A 26,789-nucleotide genomic window follows, 5' to 3' on the forward strand; every position below is an offset into this window, starting at 1 on the left:
CTTACCCAAATGTGGAGGCATCAAGCCCTCAATGAGAGCATAAGCTGGTCTCCACAAATACCAAATATGTTGCAGTCTTTGCCTAACCTCATATCCTGTACCCTTTCATATCTGCCACTGACAGGTCTTCACCTATCCATTTCAGCTTTATAGTTGTTGGTGTTTTACACAATTTTCTTGGACGTGGGAGATTCTGCTATGCTTAGTTACTCAACATTTAACTTAATACAGTTTAGTTGTAGTTACTGCCAGCGTACCTTAAAAGGGGTAAAAATTATGTTATTAGTTGAAATTATGAAATATTTCAGGGAGATTTAATTGCAAATCAAAATATGTTGTATACATAGTGTTGTGTGCATTATGCCCTGCTTTTTGTATAGGTCGAACTACCAGATGTTTTTTTCAGGATTTATGAACATTTAAGGGCTGTAGAAAAGCAGGATTCTACAAATGCATTGGCCAAAAATGCTGCTTTATTTTTATAGATTTGCTGTAATAGATCAAGTAAATAATTTTCATATGAGTTGGGTTGCTGAAAGTGAACTTGACTGGAAGGAGTATAGTTGGCAAGTTAGGCTGAATGCCTGCGTTTTTCCAGGTCTTAATGACAGGGAGAATTTTAAAGTTGGCCTAAAAGGAAGGGGTTAAAACACTGAGTTAATTGGGTCATGATTTTGTAGGTATTTAATCTTGATTGATTTGATTTTGCAACTTGGTCTGATGTACTTCTGCTTTAGAACGAAAGCACTTGCCAGGTGTAATATAATTTACATTTTGTTCACTAAAGTGTTTATTTTGTATTTTTGAGCATATTTTATACTGTTTTTATTTTTATTTGTATAGTTTGGTACAGCTCATTTGTGTATAAAGCCTTTTATTTGTTTTTTATAGCTTTTCCCACTCTTAATTCCTCTTCCCAATCCAATTCGAGTTTTTTGGTCATTCCTTCAGGGTTCACTTTACATGATACCCCCAATGACTCATTGTTGGATGATGGCGATGGTTGAGTGGAAAGAGTTGTGGCCGATGTTATTAGAGAGGAGGGAGCATCTGCTACTGGTGTTCCTTTGGGAGCTATACCGAAGTGGAGCACTAGCACTGGCTAGATTAACAGAGCACAGCATGATTTTGTTCTTACGTATAGTTGCTTACTTCGTTTTTCTGAAAGGTCCTGTCAATCCCTTTCTTGAAAATCGACAAGCCTCCATTCATAACCAACCGGTTCTGAGAATAGACTTGACTGTCAATTTTAATACCATGGAAAAAAATATGGTTAAAGTTAAGAGGCTGCAATGGGATATTTTATTTTTCTGAGACTTGTTTGTCAGTTAAAACGGTACCGTGAGGCTTAATAGTGACTAGATTTCCTGCAGGTGATAAGCTTTCCAAAGAGCTTGTAGATGCATGGAAAGCTTTGAATGAGAATACTGGATTAGAGTATGTTCAATTACTACTGGATGAAGTGAAGCGGAAGCTGAAGTCACTGAATGATTCAGTGATAGCAGAGTATAACATGCTCAAAAGAACAGCTTTGAATGAGAATTTTGTAGTGAAAATGGAGTTAATTACAGAAAAGGTTTCAAAAGAGAATGAGCAACAGAGTAAAAAGAAGAATGAGAAATGTCATCGTAATAGGAAGGATTATGAGGAGGGTTTGAACTTTGATTTACCCACAGCAAGCTTCTCAGAACCTGTGTACATTGAAACTGTTGAGGTAAGTCAATTGGATGAGCAAGGAGTTGATAAGTGGGCTCCAAAAAGGATGAGAAGGAGTTTAGATGATGATAAAGAAACTGTTGATGTTAGTGTACCACTTTCAAATGCCTCTAGGCAGCAGATGTTTAATAATAATTTTTCCATGGCATAGCAGGGTTTTCAGCATGTGGAACTTTATCAGAATGGAGGCACAGGAAGGAGAACTTGGGCGCAGGTAGCTGTGCAAGCCCCCAGAGGGAGATACCCAAACCAGTGGTCAAGGAGTCACAATTGTTTTCCAAGGGAGGAACAACAGAGGCCATCATTTCACAAACAATGGTGCATGGAGAATGGATCGAGTGAACAATATGCCTCAAAGGAGATGAATTACACTCCTTTGATGGAAGGTACTGTTGCTAATGACTTCAAAATAGTTAATATAGCAAGTTTTAATTTTACATTAGGGCATATTAAGGTGTTGAGCAAAGGATTGACCTTTGTACCGTCTATCAGGGCAGATTTGGTTTCTATCATTAAATCCCTGAGAGACTGCTCGTAAACTTAATGTAAAGTGTTATTTTAATAATGTTATGGATTTGAAAAAGAATTTCACTTTAAAAAAAATGAAATGTTTTTAATCCGCCCTTGAAGCCGGAGTTGCATGTATTTTTAGTAACTTCTGAAAATGAAGTAAGGGAATTATTAAGTAGTAAAAATATATATTTTTTTATAATTTAACTGATGTTGAAAGAAGAGCTTTATTTGAACTGTAAGAATAATAAAGATATTTATATTACTAATGCTGACAAGGGAATGCAATTGTAGTTATGGATTATGTTTGTTATTGTCAGAGTCTTACTATGGTGTTGAATGATGATAAATTTTATGCTGCAATAAGTTTGGCCTATGTTAAAAGAGCTTATGGGATTGTAAATGCTTTAATAGAGGAATGGGTAAATAAATGTGGAATCAACAATGAAATAGCTGATTTTTTTAGAATCTGGAATCCGAAATTAGGCAGGTTTTTTGGCCTGCCTAAGGTACATAAGAAGTTGGGTACACCTAGCGTTCAGCCAATTGTTGCTAGCAGTGTTGGTAAGACTGAATCCATGGCCATTTTTGTTAATAAAAAATTACAAAAATTGATAAGTAAAGGGGATTCAGATTATTTTAGTTTTAGTCAAATTATTAAGAAAATTGCAATAAATGATGATATGTGGTTGGTTACGGCCAATGTTGTTTCTCTATATACCATGATACCCAATGATGAGGGATTGGAAATAGTAGATAGAGTGCTTCAGGGATCTAAGTTTTTTATGTGAATAACATTAATCTTATTGTTAGTGTTCTAGATGTTTTTTTATCATATAAGTGTTTTGAATTTGATAAAGTTATTTATAGACAGATTAATGAAGTGGTAATGGGGGCAACTATGGCCCCTAGTTATGCTAATGTTTTTATGATGGGTTCGGAAAAAGAGTCTATTTATGATATTAAGTTTTTTAATGATATTGTGATATATAAGCATTTTATTGAAGATTTGTTTTTTTATTTGGAAGGGGACAAAATCTGACCTTGAATTGTTTATGCAGTATTTGAATTCAGTGTCTCAATTTTTAAAATTTACTTTTTGTTTTAGCAAAGATAGTATTAATTATCTAGATTTGGTGGTTTATAAGAAAACAGGGAGATTAAATACTAATATTTATAAAAAATCCGTACAAAGTAATACATTACAATAGTATGCACAGTGTGAAGCTGAAAAAGAACATTGTTATGAGTCAGGTTAGTTAGTTGACAGATGAGGGGTAATATTTTAAGGTGGAATGTGAAGCATTGAGGGATAGGTTTTGTGTAAGAGGGTATCCATCTAGGATGGTTGAAGAGATAATGGATGATGTTATCTCTAGAAGAGAATTAATGAGATTGGATAATGGTATTAATAGCAGTAATATGGATGCTGCTGTTGATCAGTTGAATGTGAGTTATATTGGTGGTAACAGTAGTGGAAATAATAAAGATTATTCTTTGGCTTGTCTACTTAATAATTTTGTAGATGAAATGAGCATAAAAAAGATAGTTAAGAATAACTGGAAGTTCTTGATGAATTTTCAAGAGATAAATAAAATAATAGGAGAGAGTCCATTTTTTGTGACTAAAAGGGGGAAATCCCTAAAGTAATATTTTTATAAAGAAAAACAGTAGCTTCAGATGAAAGTTTGCCAAAAGGAATGTATAAGTGTGATAACTGTAGTTATTGACAGCATATCTTAGAAAGGGTAAAAACTTATCAGTTAGAAATTATGAAATAAATATTTCAGGGAGATTTAATTGCAAATCAAAATATGTTGTGTACATAGTGTTGTGTGGGTTATGCCTTGCTTTTTATATAGGTTGAACCACCAGATGTGTTTTCTTCAGAATTTATGAACATTTAAGGGCTGTAGAGAAGCAGGATTCTACAAATGCATTGGCCAAACATGCTGCTTTATGTCATGTTAATGAATTTTTTTTTTATAGATTTGCTGTAATAGATCAAGTAAATAATTTTGATACAAGGTGGGATGCTGAAAGTAAACTTGACTGGAAGGAGCATTGTTGGCAAGTTAGGCTGAATGGTGCATTTTTCCAGGTATTAATGATAGGGAGAATTTTAAAGTTGGCCTAAAAGGAATTGGTTAAAACATTGAGCTAACTGGGTCGTGTGATTTTGTAAGTATTTAATCTTGATTGATTTGATTTTGCAACTTGGTCTGATGAAGATTTCTTTTAGAATGAAAGCACTTACCAGTTGTAATAGCAGTTACATTTTGTTTAGTAAAGTGTTTTTATATTTTTTTGAGCCTATTTTATACTGTTTTTATTTTTATTTAAATATGCAAGTATTCTCAGAACTTAAATATGTCTCACAAATATCGGCCACAATGAAAGGTTTAAATATATTTAATAATAAATAGTAAAACAGCAAGACCATACTATATATATATATATATATATATATATATATATATATATATATACAGTAACATTGGAGTCCAAAATAACAGGAAATACTTAAAACGACATTGCAGAACAGTCTTAGATAAATAAGGGAAAACATCTAAACTGTGCTTCACTATATTCCTGACTGAATCTAAGAGAATTGTATTGTTCCCTAGACTGACTTACTCTTAGCAAGGCAGATGTGTGATGAATGGATCTTGTCAGGTCAAAGACAAAATACAGAATACTCAGTCTCTCTCAGAGAGTTCTTAAATTAATATCCCAAATACTACTGCTGGGATAGCTTGCTGAATGACATCGCTTCTTGTCATCTGACTCTATCCCTGGTGAAAAACAACCATTGATGCAGCTGGTGGCATTTAGCATCTACCTGTGAAAATACATAAAGAAGGGCTTTTCCTCAAGTCTTGGTGCTTGCTGGAAGTCATAAAACACTCGCAAAATAATGCAGAGATCCTCTAGTATTGGGTCTGTTACTGCACTGAAACTGAAATATAACATCCTTTTATTATGTGGTTGTTAAGTCATTTAAATTAAGCTATTTTTTCTGAGATCGACCTCTTGTGTTTCAATTTCCTCTATTAAAATATATACATCTAAACAGTTACAGTAGTGTATGTACATTTCTGTTCTTTTCCAGTAGGGTATACTGTGGATACATTTTTAAAGCTTAGTAATTTACAACCCTTTTCAACACACACTTCTGTACCAGCAGTTTGATATACACATAACATACAGTTCTAATACATTTGTAGCACAAGCTTATGAATCATGTTGATATTCAAAAATGACATAATTATTTACAAAAATCCAGATAGCTGGGCTGGCAGTATCTCCTTTCATGACTGTACTCAACAGAAGTGCCCCCCTTTGCTTTTATGACATGATTAAATCTTTACAAACTGTGGAAGTAGCACCTGTTAAGTAACAGTACCTTCTGAATTCACAACACAATTATTTGTCTTTGCACATAAGTTCAGACATGAATGTTCTCTTTCAAATTTTTTACACATAAGACCACTGCAAGAAAGCTCCAGGAAATTTGAGAATTTATGATCCTAAGAAAACATTCAGACATGAAAATACAACAAACAAATAACATGAGTATCATGCCTGCCCTGAACCTCAGCCCCATTTAGAGCCATTTACAACATGTGTGTACAATAAACTTCCCTCAAGAATATAATTAGAAGTTTGCAAGTAATTCAAAGTCATTTATAAGGCACAGGCACAACCTAAATTCCATTCCAATTTGCCATACACCCCAAATCAGCTCTGAAGACTTCATTATGAGAGTCCCCAGTGCAATATGTGGGTATCTGCAAGTCAAAGAGCTAATTAAACTCAGGAGGCACTTTAACATGCAGTCTCTCTTATGCAGCATACATTTCACAATGCAGCAGTTGACCATTATAGTTCTGCTCAGACATTGTGTCCACTCAAGTGGCTAAATGCATTTCTCTTCCCATCTCTTACTTTGCAATTTGGAAAAGACAACTGCCTCATCTCTCTCTGGTCTGTCTCTTATTTCACCTTTCTTCCAGTTCAGCCATGTCCAAACATTCATTCCCTTTGTCCTGTCCTTTCAGAGTTGCTGGAAATGACCACTTAAGTCTTTAGTTTTCTCTACTGATACTTTTTTATGACATCCAAAGACAGCACATGCTACTGCATGCTGGTCTCAAAGAAATCATGATTCATAAGCACAGATCCTCTGTCAGACATTATCCTCTAACAAGGCCTGCAAGTTGCAGTATGACCTGCTTTTTCTCATACTATCTCACAGAATGAACCAAAATCACTCTCATTTGACTGCAAACTTATCCAGCTATCAAAACAGGAAGTCTGAATGCCTTGTCATTGCCATCTGATCCCTTGCATAATCCAGTCCATTTATTGTACTGTCTTGGTTTTCACTTATTCCAAACAGATCCTTTCTCACCCTCTAAAATTCAAGTCAGGCATATATTTTCTCACCTTGCTTTGTCTTCCACTACTAGGCTAATAAGCCAAAGAACATTTTAAGCCTAACCAAGTTCTTCAAAATGAAATTTGGTAGGTAATGGTTCCCAAATGTTTGCAGAGGGTATATATTCTTAGGGAGATAAACACTTACAAGCTTCCAATCTCTAGTAGACACATGGGTGGTAGATCTCTATCCTCTGGTACAGTTTCTGCTTGAATAAATGCAAGGAAGAACTCTGCTTCACATGGATGGGAAGCCTGATCCAGAAAGGGTTGCATCTGAAACATATACCTGTCTCTCCAGTACATCCTTTTTATGTTGCTGGTGAGGTTTAGGTCCCTTGATCAGGTGAAAAATTGCTTGAAACCACCACGAAGTAGATTAAAAAACATTTATTAATAAAACAGGAACGAGCGCTTTCACGCAATAAAAATTGCGCTTCTTCAGGTTACAAATTACACAAGATATGACCATCTTATATAGTAAAGCATTAATTTCAATTATGCAATTAAGTTAGGAATAAATCAGTGCATAATTAAGAAGGATTCATCAAAATTCAACATTAACCAGGCTAAATTTCAACCAAAAACCTGGATATAACATTCAAAACATTTATAGTTCTTAGTAACTTTTCATAAACTACAACCTCATGGGCAAGCTATCATCAAAAGTAGGCATATCATCCATAATTGGTATCAGTATATTTCATTAATCATTCTTGAGGAAGCCATGCCCATATTTGGAAAAAGCTCATTCAGAGTATAGCATCGTTATTAAGTTACATTTTCATGTCAACAAGACAAAATAAAAACAAATAAATACTGCTTAGTATTTGTGCTGATAAATGCATAGTTATTATGCCATGTGTTGTCATAGCTTCATAATATAAAATAAAATACAATAATCATAATCAAATTATCGTAAAAGAAATATAAACTACATTTATAATTGATAGGAGTGTGACCCGTGTATCGTTCTTAAGGAAGTCTTGCCCATATATGGCAACAGCTGATTCAGGGCATTTCATTGTTATGAAACGCGCTTTCAGGTCAGCAGAAAACAAAATAAAACAAAATAAAATGGATATTTTCTAGTTGTGTACTAGCAGACACCTAATGGTAATGCTATATGCCATGAAAATTTAGATGCAAAAAATATGGCATAATAGTCATAATTACATAGGATATTCTGTGCATCAACTACGTGAAATGAAATGAGGAACGAGGATAAAACAACTAAGCTAAAGTTAACCTGCAACTAAAACTAGAGCATGTGGGAAACCTAAAAAACCTAAGAAGTCTGCTTCATCTCAACAAACCCTATCATTAAAGAAAATCTATGATGATACAATAATAGATACAAGGTCACTTATATGTATTTGATGATACAAGACAGACCTCTACTATAAAGGATATGTATAGAATATATATGAAATGTATAAATGTATATTGTAAATAAATAATCAGATAAATATCAATTTATACATAAAAACTCAATGTTATAAAATATAATACTATATGTAAAGTGCTTGAATATCATTAATGTCAAGTAAGCACACCTATGGTAAACAATTATGTTCAAAAGGGGGCGACAAACTATTAAGAAAACTGGAAAACTGTATTTCAGTCAAAGCGACTGAGTGTGAAGCCAAAATGGTTGTATAAAGTATACAAACATTCTAAATTGAACAAAAATATAATGACACCTATTAGAATCAAAATCATATAATAATAGATTCATAGGTAGTTCCGTGTACAATGGAATACCTAAATGTGCTAGCGAACGTGCCAAAATAATGGACATACTATAGACAAGGCATATCATTGTTGCTAAAATATCAACTAGTGTCAACAATAAGTATTTATGGGACATAGTTTACCATCATCGAGCAAAGAGTATGAAACACCTATAACCTAACTATAATAGGCAGCCTAGAACAGAGCTGAAGATCTTCATAGAGAAATCTTACTGATGGAATATGCGCAAAATAACACATTATTTATTCATAATGTAACAAGGTAATAAATTAAGTTGGCCCTAGCAAGGCTGGTCGGATATTAACCACAGTATTTAGGCCAGGTGGTATATGGGCTTTCAACCTTAAGATCCATCTGAGTTCAAAGGTTTCCAGCGTGTTTATATGGTCACCTTCCCTTCTATTCGGATCTATTATTTGTAATACCTGAAACACAAAACTATGTTTAGGATGAACATTACAATGCATAGCTAATGCATTGGTAGAGCTGTTTCTTCTTATATCATAAACGTGGTTATATATCCGATCTCTAAGCCTACGTGAAGTCAACCCCACATAGTAACTATCACAAAGGTTACAAGTAGCTAAATAAATAACATTTCTAGTGTTACAAGTTGCATAAAACGTAAATTTTGTAATACCTAAAGCATTAGAACCACTCTTCTTGATAATATATCCACAAAGCGAACATTTTCCACATGGAAAAGTGCCTGTTTTCAATTGAGACCTGATGTCAATAGATGTGATGTCCAGTTTTTCTTTACATAGCAACCTTTTTAGATTCATGCAATTCGTATATCTAAAAACTGGTTTTTCACTGAGTATTTCTGAGACTATTATATCCGATAACAAGATCTTCCAATTACCTCTCACTATATTAGTATATTTTATATCATATTGTACCTTTTGAATCCCATTTTTTATTATATAAGGTTTGAAAGATTTGGTCTGGGGGATGGCATTATCAAATATGGATTTCAACACGTCATCTATCAATTTCAATGGATAACCCCTGGCTATAAAATATTTCTTCTGAGTATTAATTAATTCAAGAGCATCTGAATGGTCACTACATATTCTCAATATCCTGCTCATCTGGTTCTTCACTATATTTTGAAAAATATGGCGCGGATGTAAACTATCATAATGGAGAATCCCATTCCTCCAGCAGGATTTTCTATAAAGCGTAGTTACTAATTCACATTTAGCATCTTTCTTGATAGTAATATCTAGAAAATTAATATTAAACTTAGAAAATTCATGAGTGAATTTAAAGAAAGAAGTAGTGTTATTCATGTGGTTGATAAAGGAGTTTAGAGTAGCTTCATCCCCATTCCACAATATTAAAATGTCGTCTATAAAACGTCTATATAAGACGACATTGTCAAACCTGGGATCGTTAAAGATGTATTCCTTTTCCCACTCAAAAACAACAAGGTTGGCATATGCATTAGCACAGGGGGTGCCCATGGCCACCCCCCATGTTTGTGCATATACCTTGTTTTCATAGAGGAAAATGTTGTTATTCAGAACAAGGTCCAACATACAACATATATTCATGACCTCAACATTATCAATTTTTAGTTCTGTCATATATGTTCTTATTGCATTTACACCATATTCATTAGGAATATTGGTGAAAAGACTCTCAATATCTAATGTTACTAACAAGGTGTCATATTTTATATTATTTTTCACCATATCCAATTTCAGGTCATCCAACAATCTAAAAGAGTCAAGTAATATAGTGGGTACTTTCTTAACAAGTACTCCCAATCTAGTTTGTATATATGAAGATATTAGTAAACACAAAAACGGAGGATGCAAGGCAAACCAGTAATCCAAACAAAGCACCCTGAACCACTGCTAGGTAGGCAAACAAATTTATTAAGCCGAACAGTTCACTCAATTACACAATAACGCTGAAGTAAATACCATACGTTTTCGTCCACAACTTCATCAGAATACCAGTACATTCCATTAAATCCATTTATATACTCAACAAACTTTCAAATCAGCCAATAGAAACACTCAACATATACATTTAATCAATACATGCTTTAAAAATGTATTAAAATTCAATTTTCATGATTCCATAGTAAATAGGAAACCTGTTAAATAAAAGGTGTTAAACACATATACCCAGTTGATACTATTAAATAAATATTTAAAAACTTTAAAAGCATAAAAAATTCATTTAAAATACTAAAGAATAAACACATGTAACATATATAATACATTGTTATGCTGCCCTCTGCTGACGTAAATATTATTGCACTTTAAATTCATAATTTTGCTGACCTCATTTTTAATACAGGGGCGAGGGAGATCATGTCATTTAGACCAGGGAACTTACTGGCCTCCAACACTACCTGCCAGTATAATTCCCTGTGTTCCACTAAAGTCTCCCACATTCCGCCCCTGGGGTCCTTTGGCACAACCTCTAGTATAAAAAATTCAAATTCAGCTTCAATACAACTTTTAGTATGTTTGTACAAAGAATTTGTTTCACTTTTTGTACGAATATCATAAGTGTGCTCATAGATTCTCTGTTTTATCTTTCTTTCACTTTTGCCTATGTAAAAAGCATTACATTTTTTACATAATCCTATATATATAATCCCTTTTGTGTTACAGTTCGCAAAAGTTTTTAAAGTTAAAGTTTTGTTATTCCTGGCAGGTAAATTAATAGTATCTCCAGTGATCAAATATGAGCAATAACTACAAGCACCACATTTACCAGCTTTTTTGTTTGTGCCTGCAAGCAAGGAGTTCCCCTTACCACCCCTTTCAAAAATGTCCTTCAGAGTGTTACCTTTCCTATAAATATGTTTTATATCTCCCTGAAATATATGATTCAAGTCAGAAACCTTTGAAAAATTGATCCACTCTTTATCAAAAATTCTTTTAATTAAACCAGCTTGCCCATCATATGTGGTAATAATACCAGATGCAAAATCATTGTTTAAACTGTCAATTCTACTGTTTGTAACATATTGAGTTGCACCATCTTCCATTTTACCCAATATAGGGGCAAACCTATCCTTTCTTCCGTCACTGACTTCTTCAGAAACTCTGTCAATTAACTCTTCCGGATAACCTCTATTCATGAACATATTTTTCAAGTTTTTACATTCATTCATATACCATATATCGTCAGAAGTCATCCTAGAGAGGCGTACAAATTGCCCTTTTATAACACTTTTTTTCTGGTGTGGGGGGTGCGAGCTTGAATAGTGCAGGTAAGAATTTGAGAAAGTTTCCTTTCTATAAATTCTGGACTTGAAACCATAATCAGTCTTAACAATGTTAACATCGAGGTATTTCAGTTCCTCAATTGTGAATTTATGGGTGAATTTCAAAAACTCAGTGGTACTGTTTAAATATTCCACAAAACTAACAAATTCATCTTCAGTACCCACCCATAAAAAACACAAATCGTCCAGAAATCTACTGTATGACTTCCACAAACTACTATATTCTGAATTTAGAACAAACTTGTTCTCCCAAAATGACATAATAATGTTGGCATAAGTGGGAGCACAATGTGCCCCCATCGCCACCCCCTTAGTTTGTCTAAAATACTCGCCCTGAAAGAAAATAAAATTATTCTTTAGGACAATCTCCATTAGTAGTAACACAGTTCTAAAATCATTGTGCCCTAGTAGTTTTGAATCAAGCAACATTTCCTCAAACCATTCTAGGCCTACATCATGAGGTATACTTGTATCTTGAAACCTAAGAACTGGGCTAGAAATGTCAGAAATTATGATGTTAATCATTATAGGGAAACTAACAATGATATTATTGACAATGAACTACCTTTGGAGAATGATTATGATGCTGCTTTTCCACCTTTAAGGCGTTCAGAGAGGCTCATGCATAGGGAACCTGTTAGTTACAGTTCAAAAAACTACAAAACCAGAAACTGGGGAGCTCAAGAGAAGGGACGACCAGTCTGGGAATGATTGAAAATTGTGGTTACAAATACAGTTACAATGACTTTAATATTTACAATTACACAGATGTTTTAATAAATATCAATCATTTTGAACTAATGGCAAAAGGTTTTGGTTTTATACCCAGAGAAAAAACAAATATTTTTAAACTATTAATTGATATTAAATTATTTATTAGGAAGAAAAACCTAGAATTATATTTTAAAGGAAATGGTGTTAATGCTAATAATGGGGAACTGCGACGTAAGAGCACTTTCAATCCCCCTACACACCCTCAGCTTAGAAACTTTGAATTGAGCTTGGAACATGAGTTAAGGAAAACTTTGGGATATCATAAAGTGCAGTCAAATTTATCTGACTCTGAACAAAGGATCTTAAAATCATTAAGTGAGAACAAGAATATAAGAATTATGAAGCCCGATAAGGGTGGGGGGGTCGTTTTTATGGATTCCATTAATTATGAGAGCAAAATGTTTGATATTTTAAATGACATTACAAAATATACTAGAATATCGTTGAATGAAATCAACATTGCTTACAAGCGAATTTATGTTATTTTAAACGATTTATTAATGGATGGAGTTATTGATATGAGTACTTTTAAATACTTACATGTAGATAAACCGAGAATACCCTCCATATTTGGGATACCAAAGGTGCATAAAGATGAAAATGACCCGCCTTTAAGAGTGATAGTGTCAGCTGAGGGCTCGGTCACTGCACCTTTGGCCAAGTACATTGATAAGAAAATAAAAAAGCTTGTTTTGGATAACAAAGTTATCTTAAAAGATTCCTGGCACTTTCTAAGAAAATTAAATGAACCACTGGCAAATGAAACAAAAGGTTTTGGTATCCTGGATGTTATTGATTTATTTACAAGTATACCTCATGATGTAGGCTTAGAATGGTTTGAGGAAATGTTGCTTGATTCCAAACTACTAGGGCACAATGATTTTAGAACTGTGTTACTACTAATGGAGATTGTCCTAAAGAATAATTTTATTTTCTTTCAGGGCGAGTATTTTAGACAAACTAAGGGGGTGGCGATGGGGGCACATTGTGCTCCCACTTATGCCAACATTATTATGTCATTTTGGGAGAACAAGTTTGTTCTAAATTCAGAATATAGTAGTTTGTGGAAGTCATACAGTAGATTTCTGGACGATTTGTGTTTTTTATGGGTGGGTACTGAAGATGAATTTGTTAGTTTTGTGGAATATTTAAACAGTACCACTGAGTTTTTGAAATTCACCCATAAATACACAATGGAGGAACTGAAATACCTCGATGTTAACATTGTTAAGACTGATTATGGTTTCAAGTCCAGAATTTATAGAAAGGAAACTTTCTCAAATTCTTACCTGCACTATTCAAGCTCGCACCCCCACACCAGAAAAAAAGTGTAATAAAAGGGCAATTTGTACGCCTCTCTAGGATGACTTCTGACGATATATGGTATATGAATGAATGTAAAAACTTGAAAAATATGTTCATGAATAGAGGTTATCCGGAAGAATTAATTGACAGAGTTTCTAAAGAAGTCAGTGACGGAAGAAAGGATAGGTTTGCCCCTATATTGGGCAAAATGGAAGATGGGGCAACTCAATATGTTACAAATAGTAGAATTGACAGTTTAAACAATGATTTTGCATCTGGTATTATTACCACATATGATGGGCAAGCTGGTTTAATTAAAAGAATTTTTGACAAAGAGTGGATCAATTTTTCAAAGGCTTCTGACTTGAATCACATATTTCAGGGAGATATAAAACATATTTATAGGAAAGGTAACACTCTGAAGGACATTTTTGAAAGGGGTGGTAAGGGGAACTCCTTGCTTGCAGGCACAAACAAAAAAGCTGGCGTATTTAAATGTGGTGCTTGTAGTTATTGCTCATATTTGATCACTGGAGATACTATTAATTTACCTGCCAGGAATAACAAAACTTTAACTTTAAAACTTTAACTGTAACACAAAAGGGATTATATATATAGGATTATGTAAAAAATGTAATGCTTTTTACATAGGCAAAAGTGAAAGAAAGATAAAACAGAGAATCTATGAGCACACTTATGATATTCGTACAAAAAGTGAAACAAATTCTTTGTACAAACATACTAAAAGTTGTATTGAAGCTGAATTTGAATTTTTTATACTAGAGGTTGTGCCAAAGGACCCCAGGGGCGGAATGTGGGAGACTTTAGTGGAATACAGGGAATTATACTGGCAGGTAGTGTTGGAGGCCAGTAAGTTCCCTGGTCTAAATGACATGATCTCTCTTGCCCCTGTATTAAAAATGAGGTCAGCGAAATTATGAATTTAAAGTGCAATAATATTTACGTCAGCAGAGGGCAGCATAACAATGTATTATATATGTTACATGTGTTTATTCCTTAGTATTTTAAATGAATTTTTTATGCTTTTAAAGTTTTTAAATATTTATTTAATAGTATCAACTGGGTATATGTGTTTAACATCTTTTATTTAACAGGTTTCCTATTTACTATGGAATCGTGAAATTTGAATTTTAACATATTTTTAAAGCATGTATTGATTAAATGTATATGTTGAGTGTTTCTATTGGCTGATTTGAACAGTTTGTTGAGTATATAAATGGATTTAATGGAATGTACTGGTATTCTGATGAAGTTGTGATGGTATTTACTTCAGCGTTATTGTGTAATTGAGTGAACTGTTCGGCTTAATAAATTTGTTTGCCTACCTAGCAGTGGTTCAGGGTGCTTTGTTTGGATATATGAAGATATATTTTGTGTTACCCAGTGATCACCTGATACAATGGGACGCAATGGGGGTGGATGTTTGCCCTTGTGTAACTTGGGCAAACCTTTGATTATAGGTATCAAAGGAAAATCTATCACCAAGAAGTCATAAAGAGATTTGTCAATAGATCTGGTCATTAACATATCATACAGAGTGTCTAAAACATACTGTATTATTGATTTTACACTCGATTTCTCTATTTCCTTGTATGCACTATCATTATTCAGCATATTCAACATTAGCTGCTGGTAAAAGATAGTATCCATAGCCACAATGCCCCCTCCCTTGTCGGCTGGTTTAAAAACTAGACTAGAATCATTACATAGATTTTGCAACTCAGAACTCTCTATTGCACTTAAATTCACGAAGGTGTTCTTTTTTTCATGATAGTCATAGTAATGGTAAAGGTCCCATTCGCACGTTTTCAAAAAACATTCAACAGATTGTACAGGTGGGGGCATAAAGGTACTTCTCTTCCTACAAGCAGTAACATCACATTGGTTTTCTACAAGGTTGGACAAATTGTCCTTGAATAACACCTTGAGAGAAAGTTTCCTACAAAACTTACGTAAACCTATTAAGGTATCAGATATAACACTATGCTTGGAGGGAATGAAAGACAAACCCTTGTTCAGTATATACTGTTCATTAGATGTAAATAATCTAGTTGATAAATTAAAAAACAAACAGTTTATACTTTCATCCTTCTTCTTTGCTCCGATGTCTCTCCCGATAGTTTCCTTTTTCCCCTTCGCTGGTGGAGCGTACACGCACTGCTTCTTTGGGAGGGGGGAAAATTAAGAACATAGGTGCCATGAACTTAGTGTTTAGACCGACAGTTTTTGGTTTCGCACCCAAAGTGCTATGAGGGTGTATCAGATAAGTCAGGTACCTCATTGATGGCACTGTCTAACTGCAATCTATTGTCAGTAATTTCATTCTGCACTGTCATAATGTCATTATTACTGGAACTAGAGGCAGTTACTGTTTGTTCAAGGTCTCGGCCATACAAAGATACGGCCGAGGCAAAAATCCTCACAGTCACGTTTCAGTTTTCTGATTTTTATTGATCTATTTGTCCCTTGATCAGGTGTTGCTGATGCTAATTTGCCAAATGTGTAACAGGCCCATTAGTGCTGGATCTGAGGAAGCTCTGTTGGCTAGACAAAGGTAATCTCCCAGTAGTCTGCAAAAAAGTGAATATAGGGTCAATGATTTGAAGCTGTCTGTATATTTTCTACTCCTTGCATTCTTTTTGTGAGAAATCTCTGTGCACACTCTATTTGCTGCATATGGCTGGTGAGGTACATACCATAGGGAGCATTGTACTCAATGACAGGCCTTATGAGAGCACAGTACAGTGGGATGATGACTTATTTGGACCTAGATGCCATATATTTAATTATAGGTTTTTTGCAGCATAGAATGATTTCCTCACCATTGTAGAAACATGTTGACCAAATCTCTGTCTACATGTTTTCCCAAGTCCCTGACTACAGGGTCTACTCTCAAGGGTGTATTATCAGTGTGTTAGGTGTTAGTTTACAGGGGTAGCCATCTTGCTGAAAAATGTACTATGATGCGCTTCTTAGCATTGAGTTTTAGGCCATGACCTTGGCACCAGTTATTAGTGTCAAGCCCAGTTGGAGAGTATTAGTATACTAGGGGGGAATCAGTGACTGCCCCCAATTTGCAATTGTCTGCAAACATGGCCAGCCAGAGGCCTTTGATGTTAGCCTTAACTTCAGAGAAGTTATCCCAGCACTGAGTCCTAGGGGGACCCCACTAGTAACCACCCTTTTTGTGGATGTAGATTCCCCTATACTAACTTCTTGAGTCCTGTCAATGAACCATCTGGCTATTTAGCAGGTGATATATAGGTTAATACCTAATTTAGTGAGCTTGTTAATAATGCCCAAGTAGGGTATTGTGTCAAATGCCTTTGCCAGGTCAACATAGATAGTATGTTCTGACTTGCCCTCATTCATCATTTTGTTAACCTTCTCAAAGACGTCCAGCAGTTTTAGCAGACAAGAACTGCCTTTGACAAACCCAAAGTGATGAGGGTCCATTGTTTGTAGATTACTTATGGTCATCTGTTATGATGTCCATGATTATTCTGTCCATAGCTTTGCAGAACAGGCTCATTAGGCCAGTGAGTCAGCAGTTTCCCAGGTCTATGGATGGGCTGCCTTTTCTGCAGTGGTATAACCATTGCAGTCCTCCATTTGTTAGGTGCAAAGCCCATTTGAAAGTGGGGAGAGATGGATGTTGGAATTTCCTGAGGAATAGGGGTGGGGGTGGGGATAAAGTTTGAGCCAGATTTGTCAGACAGGAGACAGAGCATATCTTCTGGTTCCATGTAGGTGGCACTATTTACAATTAATTCATAACATTGCTATATATCGTCTTTGAGGTTTTGGACATAGTCAAAGAAAGCCTTGTGGTTAAATTAAATGTTGATTATGTACTTTAGTTTGTTTACATTTGTTAAATTGCGTACCAAATTCAATAAAGAAATTAAAAAGAAAGAAAGAAAGAAAACCTTGTGGCTGCCCTTGACCTGGGTGGCTATTTTTTACCTCAAATTTGTCTTTTATGGACTTTATTAATCACTTGAGTTGCTTGTTTAGGCTAATGAGATAGATCTTACATTGCTGGCTATAGTCCCACTTAGTTTTTGCCATGAGTTTCTTCCTTTTGTTGTATAACCTATTAATGCTGGAATTCTACCAGGACATCTCATTTTTAGCAATGGCCCTACACTTATTTCAGGTTTCTATACAGATCTGATATGGTTATAGTTATACAGGGTTTCTGTGAATGTTTCTGCAGAAATATTTTCAGGGTCAGGGAGTTACAAATTTATTAGGGTGTCACTTAGTAGTGGGAAGTTTACCTTGGAACCTGCAAAAGCATGAAGACGGCAAAGAAAACAAACTAATAACCAACCACACTTGGCTGAGAAACATTTAGGAGCTTCATAAAATGTAAAAATTGTATTCAAGGACAATGAGTTAAGTGCTTTCATCCCATGAAGGAGGACTTCATCATAGGTTCATAGGATGAGACTAGGCTATTGGCCCATTGGCCCTTATAAGCCTAGCCAAGAATTTCTTCCATGTTCCCTCAAAGTCAGCACCAGCTTCCCCTGTCCAGCAGGGATACAGGTGGGATCCTAGGGGTATATTTTCTGTTTTAAATACAGTCGTCAGGGTTCCTCTTAAAGAGGGCTAGACAGGTACTCTGCTTGACATGGAGAGGGAGTCTATTCCAGAGATGGGGAGTCTTTGGGACACAAATCTATCCTGCCAACATGTATATTAATATCACAGACCAGGTTAAGGCCTTGCATGGGGGGGGGGGGTTGCGTGAGTGGAGTTTGTCTTATGGATATGCAGCAACTCCATCAGGGCCGGGTCAGAACCAAATATCCCTCCACACTGTACAATTTAAAATGCCTATAATTAATTGCCCAACCAATCAGCATTACTCAATTAAACACAATAAAAGCATGCATTTAGAAACTTTAAAATTTACATAAACCAGAGAATTAAAATCATACCAACGTAAAAAATGAACTTAAAAATGATTTTGTCTCCCTATAAAATTATACTATACTTCACAGTCTTTAAAATTTACAAATAAATAAGTAATGAGTGAATGGATGAACTAAAATATCTACAAAATGTATACAAAAAAGTTACAACTTATCTGCCCTTAATTTTAATACACTGGGAATTGAAACAGCATCATTCAACCCTATTTTTTTGCTTTGCTTGTAACTGCCAGTGCAGTTCCCTATATTCTATAGTTTGCTCGAGGGACCACCCCTAGGATTTCTAATCATTTGTTCCAAAATGATAAAATAATATTTCTTATTTTCTGTACAAATTACACTATGCCTAAACAGAGCGTTCATCTCCTTCTTGTTAATAACATTATATCTGTGTTCATAAATCCTTTTTTGTAATGACCGTTTAGTCTTGCCTATATATAAAAAAACAGTAGTCACAGAGCACTAGGTAGACTACCCCCACACTCCTACAATTAAAGCTAGGATTAAATCAAAACATGTAATAAATACTAGGGAGTGTAATTGCATCCCCCTCATTTTTGGAGCTACTCTGCCTGGAAGCTCCACACTTCGTGATACCTTTCCTTAACCTTTCATTAGGATTTTCACCACTAAAACCTCCTCTTTCTATTGTTTCTTTCAGGTTATTATACCTCTTAAAACTAAATGAAGGCTGGACTCCCACATTCTCAACTAATTCTAAATCACTCTCAAGGATCTTCCAATTAGCCCTAACTATATTTTTAATAACATTACTTTTGGGGCCATATTTAAGTGCCATATATATTCAGATGGTATACAGTGGCTCGCCATTTCATCACCAGTATCAACATTTTTCTCTTTATTGACCTCAAGGAGACCCTTACCTAAAGCTCTACTCACCTAGGATAATGACGTTGTCTATGCAGGCAATAAGACTTGGTTTAAAGCTACTTAGAACACCCCGACAGTGTAAGCTACAATGCCTTCCACACATTCAGGCCAGCTACTGCACAGGATGGGACAAAAGGTGGTGGCATCTCCGTACACATTAAAAAAAACACACCTCATGGCTGGTCAGTCATAATGATGAACTTGAGCTCCTCCATGTGCAAATCACCATAAATAAGGTCCCATGCCATATCCTTACAAGCTACAGGTCCCTCTCTCTACTTTGGTAGTGCAGTGCTTTTAGGTGAGAGCTTGGCTTCCAAGGACATTGTATAACTGTATCTCTCACATACTTTATTTGTACATTTGAAGATTAGTTTGCTGTCAGTGTACATGAGGCAATTGCTGCACTTCCTCAGGATGTCCATGTCTTTTTAGAGGTTAGTACCAGGCTAATGACCACATGGGCTTTTTTAAACCTAGTCACTCACCCCAGGTGAGAATCAAACTGTGTACCTTTTCTCTGCGAGGTTAATACCTTAACTATTATGCCAACTCTCCCTCCTGCAGAGATATCAGGAAAGTGCAGGTCTGTGGTTTTGGATCATAGCTGCTTATTCTACATTAGGATACTACACGGTAGGTTCACAGCTCACTAGCTTGCTAGCTGTAGAAGTATAAATTACTAACAAGACTGCCTATAACTGCTTAGGGTCAAGCTTGAGGGGTGGGTGCTTCTCAGCATAAAAACTAGCTGCTCATTGTGCACACTAGCTGCTCAGCACACAAACTCTCTCCCCAGTACTCAGCGAGGGATTTAGGAAATTAAGTAGGTCACTGTTAGGAAAATTTTTAGTTCTAGGTAACTGCATCTGTTCAGGGCACTGCCAAATGCTGTTGCATGATGAGCAGCATTACACAAAAGTGGCAACTTTGTGCAGGCAGAAACAAAGCTCAAAAAAGCAAATCAGCCCTCTGACCAATAACAAGGCACTTGGAGGTTTCAAGCAGTGTATGACAGCTCAGAATTGAGCTGAACACTCTCTACTGCCACTAGGGAGCAGACCAAAGATTTCTTAACGTAAAAACACTGTCTGGTGCAACCCAGAGTGAAGAAACCACAGTTTAAGGCTAGAAACCAAAGAAAAAATGCAGGAAATCAAAGAAAATAGCTGTGGTAAGAGTCCAGGGCACGTATAATTTCAAACTAAGGATAAGGTCACAGAAGTTAATATACAGATTAGCGATACAATACTAACAGATTTTCACATAAGTATATTTAGTACTCAGCAGTAAACTTGCAGTAAGTATACAATTTTATCTGGGTCTGGATACAGAACAACAATCAGCATTAACTGTTAAATAAGTTCTGGTTGGGGCTGGATTCAGCCCAACAAAGACTTGTAGTGTATCAGCAGTAACAGTTAAAATACAGGTTTAAAGTACAACATCTTTAAAAACAGTACAATTTAACATCAAAACATTTAATTAATGTCTGAAATGCAGTACAAAACAGCCTTTTGAGGCATGTATGTAGCAGTGCATTGATATGGATACACCAAAAAGACTTTGGAAACAATAACATCATCACTACATCAGTTGGAGCTCTGAGATTATGAGCCAGACAGTCACAGAACCAAAGCTCAAACACATTAGCCCTCTGGTCAATAGCAAGCTGGTACTTGCAGGTTTTGAACAGTGTGTCCCATATCAGAGATGACGTAGTCCCTCTGTAATGCCATTAGGGAGCAGATGAAAGACTTCCTATTGTAAAAGCACTGTCTGTGCCATCCAGAATGCATTAACAAAAGATTAAGGCCAGAAGCCAAACACAAAATGCAGGAAATCAAAGAAAATGGCTGTAACAAGAATCCATGGCAACGATAATTAAAAACTGAGGGTTAGAGCTCTGAATAATGATGGAAAGGTATGATGGTGTCATATTGCTCTTTCAAGAACTCAGTAGAATCATCTCCATTGACCGGAGCTGCTTTGCATAATGGTTTAAACAGCCCAGTTCAGTTTTCATTTACTGCTTTTCTGCTTCTGGGGCACATTCTATATGTACTTTTTACAGGGTTGTGGCTATTTGTCTATTACTTTCTCACCTGTTTGATTCAGCATCAGTGAGGTAACCATCACACTTAGTGTGCTCCTCGAAAAGCATAACTAACTTTCTTATTCTTCCCCATATATGAAACCACCATTAAAATTCACACACCACTAAAATTCTATACCAAAACAGCACTGAGAATACTTTTTAAATGCTAAAGGTACATTTGTATCTCTACTGTTTGACAGAGCAGTGGAAGGGAGCAGCCAGCTGTTTTACACACTACTAACTGTCATGGAATATAATGTTATGAATGTATTTGTTTGCCTCATACATTCACATTTAGTTAATCAGATGTCTTTCATTAAAGAGTCCAGGGCACGTATAATTTCAAACTAAGGATAAGGTCACAGAAGTTAATATACAGATTAGCGATACAATACTAACAGATTTTCACATAAGTATATTTAGTACTCAGCAGTAAACTTGCAGTAAGTATACAATTTTATCTGGGTCTGGATACAGAACAACAATCAGCATTAACTGTTAAATAAGTTCTGGTTGGGGCTGGATTCAGCCCAACAAAGACTTGTAGTGTATCAGCAGTAACAGTTAAAATACAGGTTTAAAGTACAACATCTTCAAAAACAGTACAATTTAACATCAAAACATTTAATTAATGTCTGAAATGCAGTACAAAACAGCCTTTTGAGGCATGTATGTAGCAGTGCATTGATATGGATACACCAAAAAGACTTTGGAAACAATAACATCATCACTACGTCAATTGGAGCTCTGAGATTATGAGCCAGACAGTCACAGAACCAAAGCTCAAGCACATTAGCCCTCTGGTCAATAGCAAGCTGGTACTTGCAGGTTTTGAACAGTGTGCCCCATATCAGAGATGACGTAGTCCCTCTGTAATGCCATTAGGGAGCAGATGAAAGACTTCCTATTGTAAAAGCACTGTCTGTGCCATCCAGAATGCATTAACAAAAGATTAAGGCCAGAAGCCAAACACAAAATGCAGGAAATCAAAGAAAATGTCTGTAACAAGAATCCATGGCAAGGATAATTAAAAACTGAGGGTTAGAGCTATGAATAATGATGGAAAGGTATGATGGTGTCATATTGCTCTTTCAAGAACTCAGTAGAATCATCTCCAGTGACCAGAGCTGCTTTACATAATGGCTTAAACAGCCCAGTTCAGTTTTCATTTACTGCTTTTCTGCTTCTGGGGCACATTCTGTATGTACTTTTTACAGGGTTGTGGCTATTTGTCTATTACTTTCTCATCTGTTTGATTCAGCATCAGTGAGGTACCCATCACACTTAGTGTGCTCCTCGAAAAGCATAACTAACTTTCTTATTCTTCCCCATATATGAAACCACCATTAAAATTCACACACCACTAAAGTTCTATACCAAAACAGCACTGAGAATACTTTTTAAATGCTAAAGGTACATTTGTATCTCTACTGTTTGTCAGAGCAGTGGAAGGGAGCAGCCAGCTGTTTTACACACTACTAACTGTCATGGAATATAATGTTATGAATGTATTTGTCTGCCTCATACATTCACATTTAGTTAATCAGATGTCTTTCATTATTGCTTAACTTCAGATCTCATGTAAATCAGAATTCTGCACTGACAATTGTGTGTTCTTTATCAGACAAGGTCTATTTTACCACATGTATCTAAACCTCATAACAATGCATATAACAACAGTATGTGTAGCACCAGCAAAATCATCCAGGGAAATACTATGGACCTCATATGTGTATGATACTCCATCCACACCCACCCAGTGACACTTCACACATCTGCTCTTTATATCTAACTAATTAAAAAAAACAAATGGAAACCCCTTGCAGCCACTGTGTGCCTTCCACCCCATCCAAAGCTATGCAGTGCTATGCTTAGGAATATAAAAGAGATAGACTATAGACAGACAGAGCTTCAAGCTTGTCTTAGTAGGTAGAAAGATCCCAGAGGTTCAAACTACAAAGATCATCAGACTAAAAGAATGGTAATATTGTCACCTGTAGTTTACAAATATTAATAGCCACTTACAGTATAGACAGCACCCCACTTCAGAGTGACACTATCATTAGAGATGTTGGCACCTTCAGAGACCACTTTGGTTTCACTTGGGTTTCAGGGGTGGCACCTGCTACTTTAACTACTGAATGTGGGTTCTCTCTGTCAGCCAGTTTGTTTTCCATCTTACAACATAAGGGTCTTCTTTTAGGGTCTATATTAGATAATCAAACGTTTGAAAGTTCCACTGTCATATGGTTGACACTATATGTTCAAACTTTCAAAAGTTCAAGTATCTAATAAAAAAAAAACTACACAAAACACCTACCTGAACGCTCTAAGCAGGGGGGCAAGCCGCCCTGCACCCCCACACCCCCGCTCTTTAAATATACTAACTCTGAGATCGTACTACAGTGCAGAAAAGGGAAATCTTCCCATTCTGCTCTGTACAGAGATCTCCATTACAATGTTCAAACATTCAAAAGTCCGATCATATGGTGTCGACCATATGAGACTCGGAATTTTGAATGTTTGAACATTCAGTATAGACCCTACTTTTAGACCTGTAATCTTAGTTACAATTCCAGTGTCAAATGCTTTGATCAGATCCAGATATGATGTATGAACTGCATGACCTGTTCTGTATACCAAATACTGTTTTCATTGTCCTCGCCTTAACTGTCTCTGTTCTGTCTGTTATACTAATGAAGTTTCCAGAATGATATGCATTACCTACTAAGGATTTTCACAGGTGAAGTGTTGTTTCAGTATATCCAGTATTCACAAATATTCTCTGGGTTTTCCTTCCTCATTGCTAAGTTACTTAAGTCATCTGATATGATTACCTCATGGCCCCTTTCATATTTAGCTGCTGCACCCCCCCCCCCCCCCCAGCTTTGTACTTATTTTAGGCTTCCAGCTTCCCAAATGACTTGTTTTGCACTAGATTTAAGCTGCAATTGTTTAGACATTCTATTCTTGCTACATATCGTCTTGTCATGTGTTTAATGTAGTTACTGAAATTATTAACATGCATTTCATTCCAGAAAGAACCCTTACAGTACATTATCCTGTAGCTTTCTGTATTGCTGGATAACAAAGGCAAGTATGCAAATGACAGAATATTGAACTTAGAGAGCCAGCATGTAAGAGACTCAGCCAGTGGTTACATCTGGAGTTCTTTCACACTAAAATGGAGTTATGGATTTAGGAAACTGCATTGGTATTATTTTGATATTTACTCTGGCTTTAATTTTGGCATATAACTGGGACTGTAGCTGTTCTCATCTGTTCTTTCTGTTTACAAAAAAAAAAAATGCTGTTGTTCAAGTGTGTTTTTTTTTTTTACTGTAAAGAGAACTATATTCTTTCATTAAGTATGAGTGGTTAAGTGAACCATTGTCACTGTATGTTCACAATAACATATATATCTGTATATATGCATTTTATACACGACTAGGTATATACATGTATGTATGCATATATATATATATATATATATATATATATATATATATATATATGTGTGTGCGTGTGTGTGTGTATGTATATATATATATATATATATATATATATATATATATATATGTGTGTGTGTGTGTGTGTGTGTGTGTATATATATATATATATATATATATATATATATATATATATATATATATATATATATATAATCTAACCACCAAAAATGAGGTATATAATGAAATTATGTTCTTGTCTTCCATACAGGACATGAAGGCAGAAATGGAAAGGTAAGTAGATGCAATGATCACTTTTTTTTGTCTAAAATTTCAGTCTGTCATAAGTGCAAAAACTCATGTCATCTGTGGTCTTTTTCCACAGGATCATGAGAAGACAGGAAAAGGAAGACAACTCTGATAGTATGTTGGTTTCAGGTGACCTCAGTCTTGGAGTCTACAAAGGACCCCTAGAGTACAGCATTTGGAAGGCAATGCTGTCTGTCATCAGCCCTGGTAAGAAACATGCCTCAGTAAAGAGAAAAAAGCATTTAGTCTGCAAGTCCTGGGCCTAAGCATTTGATGCTTATTCTAAATGGGAATGTGGATGAAACTCCTGTTAGGGCTTTAATTTAGCACCCCATGTTTAAACAAACCTGAAAAGATGGTGTAGAACATTATGAAGCGAACCCCATTTCTACGCCACCTCACTAATGTGATTCTCTTCTGAGGTGATGCCTGAGTGACGGCAATAGTGTTTCTTCCAAGTGAGTTACTGACAACAGAATATGCAGAAAGAAGACGTGTAGCAGGTACAGTGCAAATTAAAGGCAGCAGGTAGCTAAAGATCATCGCTTACATGGATACACATCGTTCTGACTTATCTAAACTAGGTTATATGGCATTTGATATAAGGCTACCCAGAGCAACTGTCAGTAACAGCTAATTCAGTGTAAAAGAGGAGTGGCATTTGATTATATCGAATTTCAGTGTTTTTTGCATTGAAAAGCAAGAACTTGTGTGGTAGAGAAAAAAGAATGAAACTTTGAATCTCTGTGGTCTCTGCACAACATATGCATATATATCTATACCAAGTGTAAAATGTGATGTCGTCTTAATGAGTTGTCATATAAATACAGACAACAGCATCAGTTTAAGAATGAAGTGGCGTCTGTGTTGGTTGTATTCCATTTACAGGTAATAGTTACAGAGTAAGAATGAGGTTTATCCTGTACAGGTAATTGTAATACAGTAAGAATGAGGTCCTGTATAGGCTGTAACACCTGCACAGGTAATTGTAATATGGTAAGAATGAGGTCCTGTATAGGCTGTAACACCTGCACAGGTAATTGTAATATGGTAAGAATGAGGTCCTGTATAGACTGTAGCACCTGCACAGGTAATTGTAATACGGTAAGAATGAGGTCTTGTATAGCCTGTAACACCTGCACGGGTAATTGTAATATGGTAAGAATGAGGTCCTGTATAGGCTGTAAAACAACTGCACAGGTAATTGTAATACGGTAAGAATGAGGTCCTGTATAGGCTGTAACAACTGCACAGGTAATTGTAATACGGTAAGAATGAGGTCCTGTATAGGCTGTAACACCTGCACAGGTAATTGTAATACA

General features: G+C 35.6%; 1 protein-coding gene across 1 annotated transcript in view; it reads left to right on the plus strand.

The window, feature by feature from the left end:
- The window catches only part of LOC122790020 (zinc-binding protein A33-like), a 192,957-nt gene that overhangs the window by 93,197 nt on the left and 72,971 nt on the right, over positions 1–26,789 (plus strand). The window contains exons 4-5 of the mRNA XM_044057556.1: positions 25,430–25,452; positions 25,544–25,674. Of these exons, the coding sequence (XP_043913491.1) occupies positions 25,430–25,452; positions 25,544–25,674 (154 nt within the window). The remainder of the gene's footprint in view (positions 1–25,429; positions 25,453–25,543; positions 25,675–26,789) is intronic.

Source organism: Protopterus annectens, chromosome 15.part0 (assembly GCF_019279795.1).
Source record: "Protopterus annectens isolate FY-2018-M chromosome 15.part0, PAN1.0, whole genome shotgun sequence".
Taxonomy (NCBI): Eukaryota; Metazoa; Chordata; order Ceratodontiformes; family Protopteridae; genus Protopterus; species Protopterus annectens.